The 12,290-nt window shown below is 45.2% G+C and overlaps 1 protein-coding gene across 7 annotated transcripts in view; it reads left to right on the plus strand.

Moving 5' to 3' along the window:
- The window catches only part of LOC120958393 (neurogenic protein mastermind), a 25,789-nt gene continuing 13,499 nt past the window's right edge, over window positions 1–12,290 (plus strand). For 2 of the 7 annotated variants that reach the window (XM_040381159.2, XM_040381160.2), the window contains exons 1-6: window positions 1–676; window positions 6,944–7,052; window positions 7,286–7,641; window positions 8,982–9,101; window positions 10,099–10,193; window positions 11,924–12,178. In XM_040381159.2, the coding sequence (XP_040237093.2) occupies window positions 575–676; window positions 6,944–7,052; window positions 7,286–7,641; window positions 8,982–9,101; window positions 10,099–10,193; window positions 11,924–12,178 (1,037 nt within the window). In that variant the 5' untranslated portion in view covers window positions 1–574. Of the gene's footprint in view, window positions 677–1,466; window positions 1,506–6,943; window positions 7,053–7,285; window positions 7,642–8,981; window positions 9,102–10,098; window positions 10,194–11,923; window positions 12,179–12,290 lie in introns of those variants that run through there. The other 5 variants (XM_040381155.2, XM_040381156.2, XM_040381157.2 and 2 more) reach the window with 4 other exon arrangements.

Raw genomic sequence — 12,290 nt, forward strand, 5'->3', positions numbered from 1 at the left:
GGGTGAGTTGCCTCGAGTAGAAACGCATTAAGAAAAAATAAGTGGCCCATACTGGTCGATAAACGTCCGAAGTCCACAAAAATTGGTGCGCTAATTTTGCGTTCCATCCCATTCGAGGTCAATTTGTGCATATCCGTGTGCGAGAGTGTGAAGAAAAATAAGTGCTTATTATCTGCAAATAGAAAGATCTTGAAAACCACAGCCTATTTTTACAACAATACTACTCAATTAGCCAACCAGCAAAAGTGGAAAATCACCAGCAGCAGCAGCACGAGAAAGCAGCAATTGTGTGCGCGCGTGTGTTGGTGTGTCTGTGCGTTCGTAGCTGAAAAAGAAAAGCAGACCCGCTCGTGTGTGTGTGCGTGTGTGCACTGTGCTGGTTGTGTGTGCGCGAGTGTGTTTCTGTAGGTGCACGTGTGTATGTGTGAAGTTTAATAGAAACGTGTAAATTGTGCGTGTGCAGAAAGTGGTGCAGGCAGAGGCGCAGTGGGTGAAGTAACACGGAGCAGACGAAGGCAACATAGGAGCAGACAAGAAGGAAGGAGGCGAAGGAGCAGCAGCAGCAGCAGCAAAAATGCATACGTTCAGTGAGACAGGTTCAGTGCCTGCATTTCTGGCGAAACTATGGCGCCTGGTCGAAGACAGCGAGACGAACGATTTGATATCGTGGAGCACGGTGAGTGTCTGGAGTGGGGCGTGTTTTTGTTATTGATGTTACTATTGGTTTTACAGTGTGCCAGCAGCATTGGAAGCGCATTTGATATTAAATTGAAAGTGTGTTAGTGTGTGTGTATGTATGTTTGCATGAGTGTGTATGTTGTTTTTCTCTGAAATGGTCGCCGTCGTCGTATAACTTTACCGTCGAATGAAAATAATCCGCCCGTTCATTACCCGTACAGGTTTTCACTCACCTCCGTCTAGCGCAGCGTAAGTGATTGTGTATGTGTGTGTGCATGTACGTGCGTGCGTGCGTGACTGTGTGTACGTGTGTTTCGTGCCGCTCACGGGCGACGGGTAGGCCTAACAAAAATGGCCGCCATTTGTATGTTTTGTCGAAATAGCGATTGAGTAGCGCGGCGCAGCGCTGTTACCGTGTCGCGGCGTGTCGTTGTGTGCGACGTTTGTCGTTTGCCGTTTCGCCTCGCGGTCAATGGCTGCACGATCCCCGCGCGCGTACCATTCATTCGATCGATTCATCCACTGGTCGGGCCGCGTTCGTTCATTGGTTGTTCATGTGGAGGGTTTTTTGTTCGGAAGTGTGTTAGATGGAAGGGTGAGATGAAGGGGACAGACAGAGATAGAGAGCTAAGAGAGGTTTGAGTGCGATAATTAGCGCATTGCTGTAATAACACACACGGGCGTTGAAAAACAAAGCAACAGATGATAAATCCCAAACCATGTCGCGGTCGATCGTGCGGTCCGAGTCTCGATAGCCGATTAGCAGTATGGGAATTAAATGATTTGCCTCCCGTCCTTCGCGAATGCAGCGTGCACGCGATAATATGGTGAGCTTTCAGTGCCATTCGGCCATTCCCCAAAACGGAAAATGAAATAAAATCGAAACGTGCGCGGAGTAACGTCGCCACAGCAATCGCCGTCATCGCCGTTCGCCGATATTTGTCCTTCGACGGAGGTTGTTTCTGTTTTGCCGTCCTGTCTCTATGTGCGTGCGCGCACCCGACTTGTGCTTATGTGTGCGTTCGCATCGTAGGTTGTGTTGGTGTGTGTGTGTAGGTAGTAGACGGGAGGGGGAGGGGATGGGGGCGGTTGCTCGATGCGTACGTCATTCCGATAGCAGCTCCCCTTCACTCCCTTGTGCGCGAAAGGGAAGCAGAAAGTTAACGTATGTGTCTTGTGGCTCCCCACTTTTTTTTTCAAACTCAGGTCGTTCATTTTTCGGCTTTTTGTGTTGTTGTTTTGACATTCACAGCGAGAAAAAGAGAAAGAACAGAGCAGGCTGGCTTGACGTCAGGATGCACCCGGTATTGTGTGTGTGTGAGTGTGTGTATGCGTGTTTTGTTTATTCTTTTCATGTTGCTTCGATCGACTGCCGAGCACGACCGCCGTCGTCGGTTTGCATGGTAGAATTTAGTGTGTGGAAAGTAATGAGAAATATCACAGGGATGAATCACTAAAGTCGGGTTATTCTAACCTGTGATATAATAATTTTATACACCCTTCAGCAGCAGCATGGCGGCACACTCGCGCTACCGCGCGCAGCTTTATTGCCCATCACTTTTACGTAACGCATCGTCGCGCTTTATTTGATTGTTACTTGTTATTCACCTTTTACCTCCTTTGTACACTTTGGCTCAGGCACCGAATATACCCACAAGAGGAAGAGAAAAACGGGGGGGCACTTACGCACAACCAAAACACTCTGAAATCCATTCCTCCCTCTTTCCCCGTGGGTGAATGTTTGTTCAAGTTCGGGTAGAATAGGTGCAATTTTCACTGGAATTAGAGAAAGATAAAAAAAATCTGGGTTCTGTTTGAACAAATGGTACCGAATTTCGTTGGGGGAGTATTTGAACTTGATGGGGTAATGATTTTTTTCTTCCATTTTTTCTTGACGTAATACATCCTGCCTCTCTATCATGAAACGCGATATGGTGTACTGTGAACTTAATTTTAATGATCGCAGTCGGTGTTCCGTTCTACGCAGCTTCAAGGAACTGGCGTTGACATTCAATCTCGGCAATGTTAATCAATTTATGAGAAGAAAAAAAGTTGCTACCTTTTGTATTGCTCGCCCTCACGCCCACAAACACACACACACGCACACGCACACAATCTGATCGATAAATCGACGAAACCAACAGCACAAAGGTGGTGCAATATTGAAGGGCCAACGTACCTTATCATTAGAGCGACGGGTCAATTTGCCGCCTGCTTTCTAAGAAAGGTATCCTTGGCAACCGCGAAATTGATTGCCATTAGTGGCGCAGGCAAGACCATGATGGTGGAAGGTATGAAAGATTATGCTCTAGTATCGGCTAAGTTTATCCAATCGCAACTAATCACCATTATCCGCACCATCCCACGCACTGCTTTTCCGGATCAGTTTGTTTTCTCGCCCACGCTCTGACAAAATTATCTAGACAACAACAAGGTACAGCAAAATATCCTTCCTGTGTGCATGTGTGCAAGTGATTATTTATTGTACGCCGATACACAATTATGGGATGTGAATGTTATCTTACCATGCTATTCCACTTTTTGCGCGTGAATAGTACAAGGATGACGAGTTGTTTTATTCGTGTGAATGTATTTTTTTGCTCCATCGACATTGTTATGTGTCGCTTGGTTGGGGTGTGTAACCTTGCTCAGGGTCGATTTTAATTCTTAGTCTAACCTGTCTGGGTCTTACAACAGTGTAATGATTCACGAAACTTAGCTTACAGGGTTTTTAGCGTTTCTGATACCTTTGGCTTTCTGACACTTTTTGTTGATTCTTACGCACGGATAGTTCTCTAATTGCTTTTCAAAGGCACCTATTCAATAAGGGTGCCATAGAATCGACTTACCGTAACACACCAAAATGTGCCAAAAGAATCAAAACCTCTGAAAACCCCTGTAATTGTAGACAAACAACAAAACCTCTAGTACATATGTGCTGGGATGTTTGAAAATGATATCAATTACATGTACAAAGCACTTATTTACGTGCATTAGTTTGGCCTGTGTATACCCACACCTGTCACAGTAGTGGGCTTCGGTTGGTTGACAAGCTCTGCCTACTGTTGCTACAGTAGTACTGTTGTCCCCCGCCACTTCGTTGTCAATTAATTGCCGATCGGTTGTCGACACAACGTCATTAGTGTGGCGGAGAGCAAGAAAACAGAAAACAGAACAAGAACGAATGAATCAACTTCAAATTAACGGGTGTTTTCGTTCGAATGTTTGTGCTTTGCGCGCGTGTATGCATGCTGAATGTTTTTGTCGCGCCCGAGACCACGTGTAATGTATGCACAGCTTTTAGAGTGTAGATTTTAGTATAGCCCCTATCAAACCACTAATGGGCAGGATATCTTATAGGGGGAGAAGATAAGAAGCAGCTTTAAAGGTGGTATGGATTTCGATCCTTTGCATCCTTGCCTCGCGTTCCCTTCTCATCGCCGGCAAAGGCTTTTGCGCTAGAACGCGTCGAACCAAGCGCGTCCGGCAGCGCATGTGTGGTTGGTTTTTGTTTTTGCTCGTTATGTTGTTTTTCTCGCGGATAGTCTCACAACGACAACGGCGGCCCATCGTCCGTCGGTACCGGTTTGCTGTGATTTTTTTTGCTTCTACTTCGTACACCACATCTCCTCACCCACTCACCCAGCCAGTTAAAGATAATCATTTTAATGGGCCCAGTGTAAGAGCGGTGTGGAAGGGGACGGTATAGAAGGCAGAAGGGAATTGTGTCGGACCAGCCCACCAGTGCCCAGATACCACACAAACACACCGAGTATAGGTTGATTACGTCGTTCCTCCGCGCACACACGCCACCTGATTTGCAGCAACTCTTTAACCGGTTGTTTGGTTGCCTTTTTATACATTCAAAAGTAACCGGAGCAGTATGGATGGAATACTGTACTGATGTTATTTGTTTTGAGCTTTGAATGTTTTGGCACGAGTAAAGGTATATTATCCCACCTTACTTTACGATCACGATCATACTTGTTGATGCTGTACGGATTTGTTTTTTTCCATCTCAGCATATTTTGTGCGCTCCTCTACACTCTAGATTTAATATAAATAGTCTTCTGCCGCCATTAACTCCTCCTCCGCACACACAATCCATATCACATTCGGACGACGACGTGTCGCCGAAAAGCTGTCATCATGTGTGTTTGTGTGCACTGGTGTGTCGCGTGGTGGGGCTGGCACACACAGGTTCACGGTTTCACATCGACAGCGATACACCGCGCGCTCTCCGTGGTGGAGGGGATGGTGGTGACAAAGTCCCACCATTTGCTGAAATTCGTTGTTGTGCGCTTTTTCCCCTGCCGCCGTTTCCTAATGGTTGCTTTAGTAGTTCGACAAAAAGGAAAAAAAAAGAAAGATTGCTCGCTTGATGCGTCTCGCGTCCGTCCACACGGCTTATCGCAGCTGCACACGATGTTATGCTGATTATGCTCGCGTGTATGTGTGTGTGTGTGTGTATGTTGTGGTGATGGTGGTGGTTTTGTGTCCAGGGCCGAAACAAATATGTGAGGAAACACTCGATTTTAGCGGAGTATAGACACCCATACAGTGCACATAGCCGTCATTTTTGTTTGCTAACTGTAGACCTGCAATTCTAATCAATTTATTAACTTGCTCTCGCATTTTTACTTAAAGCTCTTGTCACTTTTTTCGATCCTTTTTTGTATGACATGATCACACAGTGTGCAAATGTTTACGACTGAACCACGTGGACGGCACAGTAGTAGGCATCGGTTAGAGTTTAGCACCCCTGGGACGGGAAAGCATGTGGCACGCCAGGTCTATCGATCGTCGTTGGCCGTCGAAAAGTTATGCCATTGTAAATGAAAAATTAATTAAATGTAGTGTGCATTTGCCTATTTTGTATTATAAATGTGGATCGCAACGATAATGTTCAATAAACGGCAGCATTTAAACGTTAAAGATCAATTTAAATTTGCTTAAAATTTAACGTAGTTTGTTTATTCTTATCATAAGTTAACCGCAACAAGTAACAAGTTTAATAGTAGTTATGTAATAGCAAAGAATTCAGTACTTATTTCATTATCAGAATGCAGGGATCGGCAATTATGTGAGGTTTTTAGATTTTTAGATTGATTTTTTGATAGCGTCTTACGGAAATACGAAATTAGAACAGTGAGCATCATGAATATGAACCGTTAAACGGCAATCATTTAATTGGTGTGCAAAATTTACATCTAAAGGACAAATGAAATTATATAGTTATTAGACTGACTGGATTTTATCACCGGACAGTTGGTTATATGAGTTTATCTCATTTGCTAATACGTCGTTTTTTTGAAGGATCTTTGTAGAATCATGATTGCAATCTAGAAAGATCTTTTCTGTAATAAGGATCGAAATAATTAGCAAGCATATGGATGGAAGATTGCATAGGACGAACCGTCCCAATATATCTTACATCCCATCCCGCACTAAAAAGGCTTCTCATCGTCGCCAGACTTCCCAGCGATGACTTTCGCTATTGTGGAGACGCGTCCGACGCGTAATAGAATTGCTCGTACCAAAACCACACATCATATCTCGCCGTTTCGGTTTGTTTCATTCCTTTTTTGAGGGAGGGAGGGAGGAGGGGGGGGGGGTGGTCCTCACACTGTGTTGCGCGTGTGTACTTTTTTTTGTTACTAGCTCATGTGCCCACAATTTGCGATTACACTTGAGAGTGGTCGGCCGTTTTTTTTTTGTTCGGAGGTACAGCAGATAATGTATCGCGCCTGTTTGTCGTTTTTTAACCTTCTTTTCTTGGAAGCCCTTTTCTCCCGACAAATTATCTCGTGCTACAATCTAATAATGGGAACCGCCTCCCCTGTCCAAAAGCGCTGCCATCGTGTGCGCGCTTGCTTGCCATCTTCTTGCGTTTTTGAGAGCTATGCGCGAGGAAAAGGCGATAAGTAGTAGAAGGTAATACCTTTTTTTTTGGTGTAGTTTTGTTTTTAAAAATATCGCTTCGCTGAACGCGTTGATAAGAGCAAATCACGATTTAATCTCCTGTTTGACTCATAATACATCGACCTGCCGGGTAATAGCGATGAAATGGTTTCCAGCAAGATGCCCATAAGGCATCCAGCGAATCCAATTTGGCAGTCACGTCAATAAAATTGCGAATGATTTCCTCAATTATTTATAGGTGGCTTCTTCTTTTATTTCTATGTGGGCTCTTGTTTCTTGTTATTGTCGTTTGCCATCATACTAACGCAAAGCTGTTTTCCCTTCTGCTTCCTATTTTTCCCAGGATGGGCGAAGTTTCATCATCCAAAATCAGGCACAGTTTGCCAAAGAGCTGTTGCCGCTCAACTACAAACACAACAACATGGCAAGCTTCATTAGGCAGCTGAATATGTGTAAGTGAGAAAGGCAAGAGGTGGCGAAGAGAAATCAATCGAACCGGAGTGGCAGTTGTTGTTGTTGTTGCCCGGAGGAGACCCTTCAATGTGGGTGGGTGTGGTTGGCTGCTGTTGCTGCTGCTGCACGAAAATAGCCATCGACAACGCCCCTCGGCCTTATTTTAACGGAAGCGAACGGTAGCTGGTCGTAGTTCGTAGTAATGTGATTTTGATTTTTTTTCCAATTATAGATGGTTTCCACAAAATCACCTCGATCGACAATGGCGGTCTGCGGTTCGATAAGGACGAGATGGAGTTCACCCATCCGTGCTTTCAGAAGGATCACCCGTACCTGCTGGAGCACATCAAGCGCAAGATCGCGACGTCGAAGCAGCAGCAGCTGCAGGCCCAGCAGCAGGCCGAGGACAAGAGCGCCCTCAAGCTGGAGGCGGTCAGTCGCGTGCTGAGCGAGGTGAAGAATATGCGCGGCCGGCAGGATACGCTCGATTCGCGCTTCCAGACGATGAAGCAGGAGAATGAGGCCCTGTGGCGCGAAATCGCTATCCTGCGCCAGAAGCACCACAAGCAGCAGCAGATTGTCAACAAGGTGAGACTGCCCCGTCGAAGCTGATGGCTTTGGTGGAGCGAAACAGAGCAACAGCACTGCGGGGGAAGGGTAGAACGAACCGGACGAATCACGGCTGTTTATGCAATCTGGATCTGGATGAATTTATTAGGAGTTAAATTTTTGTCGGCCATCGTTTGGGTGGGAGACACACGATTTCATACCGCAACCGGGTGTACGGCAAAGATGGTGGAATTTGAATATTTTAATTTTATGGTAATACTTGTCACCCCCTCAGCTTCGTTTGTCACACCCGACTTCTTTACCGGTACCGTATGGCATAAGATATCGGGGAAAAGCAATCCTTTTCCTAACATATGAAAGTAAGTTATTTATTTATTCGCCGCACCGGAATCTGCTGGTGCGTTTGGCGCTTGCCGTTACTGCTTGCTCTGCTGCGGCCGGGTCTGTGTTGATCGCTGTCAGGCCTTCGTGAAATGAAGCCACTGGTGCACTGGTTTTTGATGGTCCTGTTGCCCTGCCACAGCAGCTGGGCGAATAATGGGTGTATAATTTTTTTCGGACGAATAATTCTTTAGATAGTAGGGTAGAGCTCATACGCGCGCTGTCCTTAAACACTCCTACCCGACCCTTGGTTTGGCGCCGTCGCCGTCGGGTTTAGCAAACCAAATGCAGCGAAGGTTTGTGGAAGTAATATTATAAAAGAAGCCCTGCTTACCCTGCGTGCACATTACGCTGCGTGTCCTGCTCAGTTCCGCAGCCTACGCCTATGGGGCGATGGGGTCATCACGAATGTGGTGGGCTGCTGTTGAGGCCGCGCTGTATCTGCCATGGTTTCAACACGATTGCTTCACCATGTTGCATTGCTGTTAATGTTAGCGATAATGTTGCGGAGGATGTTTTTTTTTGCCGAGCTGTTTTACGCTCTAAATAGCTCCTTGAGTTCAATGTCGCTAAAAGATTGTCATCTGCGGTGGACATAATAATCATACAGTGAAGGGGGAAAAAATGGTCGACTTACTTTAAACCTACCAATGATAACGCACCCATGGCCGATGACGACTGATCGTAGGCAACGCATAGGAAAACAAGAGTAATGCGATCTGATTATTTTTATGGGGTCTTTTTTTTGTTAGTCTTTTACTGGAAATTCAAATGTACGACTAATTCGAAACAAAAATGGATTCAATGCAAGGAAAAATTACTAGAATTAAGGAGATCCTTGGTCTATATTCAATCAAAAAGACAAATTGAAGTAATCATCTGGCAGGGAGTTCATTACATCACTACAATTAAGTTAAATTGTTGATCAATACAGGTGAAACAATACGTTATAAGCAACATTTCGCTTTCTTTTCCAGCTCATTCAATTCCTGGTGACGATCGTGCAGCCATCCCGCAGTGGACTGGGCTCCATGAACAATGGAAGCAACAAGCGTCGCTTCCAGCTGATGATCAACGATGCGCCGCAACAGGCAAAGGTAAGAATTGGTTTTGTGAAGCGGTCATCGGACGATTGCACGATAATCCCTAGGCATAATGAAGAAAATCCCCTCAAACTAGGGCAGACATGAATATTCCTCTCTGTTTCCGTTACAAAGTTGTTTGTTATTGCCACAGCTGCATGTATAGATAGACGATTAATTCAATCCATCCTCTTCCGAGCCTCTGTAACACAATAAGTTGGTATGATCTGTTTTCAGCCAACATGATTCTGGCACAGAATAGTCTGTTATAGGTTTGCATTCGGCCTGCCCAAAAAAAAAACATGATATTCTCGAATTAGGAACTGTTGATGCAATTGTGACCGTGCGCTGTTACGGTGATCGATCGGAATAGCTATCAATAAATGTGTTTTAAATCCGTTCGATCTTTGATCCTAACGTCAAGATCGCGTATGCCTTTGCAGTACGGTGACAGGGCATATTCTACCGCAATAGTTGCACGGGACGCCCGTACAGCCCGGTCTGCCTACTAATTAATGGTGATTTGCGTTAAATGGGCGTCGCGTTGTGTCATGTGATGTGACCGAGGCCGGTGATGTGTACCGCTGAACGTTCGGTTGGATCATCGATAATGCATGATGTGTTCCGCCAACACCGCAAGCTCGCCTGTGCTCAGCTCATGGATAAAGCATCCCTCTACTACTATCTGCTGCCACTTCAAGAAGCTGCGGACGTAATGGATATTAGATAGCGCCCCTGCTGGCCCCTTCTCCCGAGGCATTATTTTGTCTGCCGCCCCACAGAGCCAGTTTGCGATCGATTACACCGCAGAACTTTATACTTTCCACACCGAGCACCGATCATCGCCTTACTCTTACCTCGCCCACTCGTACCTACTACTACACTCGTGTGCGTTTTTCTGTGCGCTCTGACGCATGGAGGGCAACAATCGAGCCGTTGTTATATGAGAAGGATCTACGACGCGAATGATTCAATGTTTTCACTCTTTTTTTTTCTTCAATTCTACTTTCAGCTGAAGAAGTCCGATTACGACGATGGTGGTGCCACGATCGAGGAGCTAAACGAAGCGCTCGAGGAGGTCGCGTACGCTAATCAGCAGGAATTGTTGTAAGTTAATGCTCGTCGGCGCATGCCCCGGTTTGTTAAAGCTTCCTTTTGGTTTTCGTTTTTTTTTTGTTGCTGTGTACTCCCCTGCAACTGTGTGCTGCTGAGAGAGTGGCAGGATTAATAATACGTTTGGCAAGGAGCAGAAGAAGATATCTATTCCCCATTAATAATACGCTCCTCATACGCCACACAGGCAGGTCTCATACGGGGCTCAGGTGGGACTAACACATTACATATTTACGAAAGAGAGAGGGGATTCAACGGAGAAACATCGATCGCAGGGCTGTCGATGATTCAAATCGTTATACTTCCGTATGTGTATGTTTCACGTGACCTGTCTATGTGTGTGTGTGTGCGTGTGTGTATGTGTCCAGTCTGGGAGGCTCCAGGTGGGCATGTGCGTTCCACCACCCCTATAGGGTTATGCAATTTACCGATTGCTCATCACTTGCTACACGCGGCTACCGTCCCAAAACCAATTTCTGAACTCTGAAAGTTAACGGCAACCACCACACGCAATCGGTTTCGGTGCACCGTGAAAATGGTTTTTCGTGGGAGAGTAATGGCGTAGTATTTTTAAATTCCTGTTCTGCGCCATATTGAACCACACATATGTGTGTTGTCAGCTCATCTGAAATTCACCCAACACACTGTATGCAGCTCAACATTTCTCACCTCGCCTCCCCCGGGTGCACAACCAATAAATCATGCGGCTCGGATGCAGCTGTGCGGAGTAGATGTAGCTGTATAAGAAATTATTGCATTATTATCATTGCTTCTGTTCTGCAATCAAATGAAATGTTTTTTCTTCAGTTATAATGCGTCGTTTAAATTGCGGTACTGTTCATTGCCGTTTTTAAACCTTTCGTCGCTAGTGTGTCGTCCTGTTAGTGTTATGTTGTATTCATTAATTACAACTATGTGCTTTCCCCCCCTTTTTTCTGTTATGTTGATTTTGCATGCTCCGTTTGGTAGTTTCGTGCCCAGTAATGTGTTGTTTTTTATCCTTTTTTGTGGCTTAATCCGTTTCATTCCTTAATGCATGAAAGATGTTTCCTAGTCTGTTTTACATCTGTAGTCTGCTAAGGTCGTGTGTTGATGTGCTTTCCCAGGTATCGCAATTTCACCCTGTCAGTAGCTATTCTTTCTAATCTTATTAATGTCAGCTAGCAGAATTCTTCTTAAAGTGCGCCTTAGTCTTTAGTGCTTGCATTCTGTCCAACTTTACTTAGCCTTTTTGTCGTTTGTCAGTGCTTTGACATCACTTTTCTGTTTGTATTTAGATGCGTATATATTTTTAACTTAGCTAATTCGGTGCTAGTGAAAATGTGGTTTGCATAAACTATTGTGGCCTGATTTGACCTGGATTGATGCTTTGTTTTCATGCGATGCATCCATATTTGGTGTATTATTTAACTACGAAACATGAACATGGAAACTTTCTCCTTTTTGTTTTTGCTACCATTTATTTAAATGTGCAATCTGTGTGCAGTATGAAGTGGTTTGGCTGTTCGGGAACCACCCTACTTTAAACCTTAGATAATTAATATTATCTGCTGGCTGGCTTCGCGTCACTATCGTCGACCCGAACCTCTAATGCATTCCATTTTGTTGCTGTGCCAATAGGATTGTTTCTTCTTTTTTGTTGTTGTTGTATTCTTGTATGTTCTGTTTTTCGGATAGTTTATTTTACCTTTTCAATGTACCCTGCCCTCTTTCCTCTTCTTCAGGTCAAAGCAAGACAAGGGCAAGAAACATGTTGTTCCCATCGTAACCGGTCAGATTGTTCGCACGTCTCGGTCCGCCGGGGATGCGGGAGCTAATACGTCCACTTCCTCCTCCGCCTCGGGTTCCGCCGTTGTTGGGAAGAGCGTAAAGCCGCCTGGCGGCAACAGTGTCGGTAGTGTGATCTTTAAGAAACTGAACGGCGTTAGCGTTGTTAGGAAGGAGAAAAGCGCGCCAGGCGACCAAACGAAGGGGACCAGGTAATGATGCGAAAGCAACATAACACACACCCAAACTGTATGTTTCCCGCCCCCCCTCCAATCCCGATATCGTGTGTTCCTTCCTCCAAACTTTGTTTTATTCTGCTCTCTC

Source organism: Anopheles coluzzii, chromosome 3 (assembly GCF_943734685.1).
Source record: "Anopheles coluzzii chromosome 3, AcolN3, whole genome shotgun sequence".
NCBI lineage: Eukaryota > Metazoa > Arthropoda > Insecta > Diptera > Culicidae > Anopheles > Anopheles coluzzii.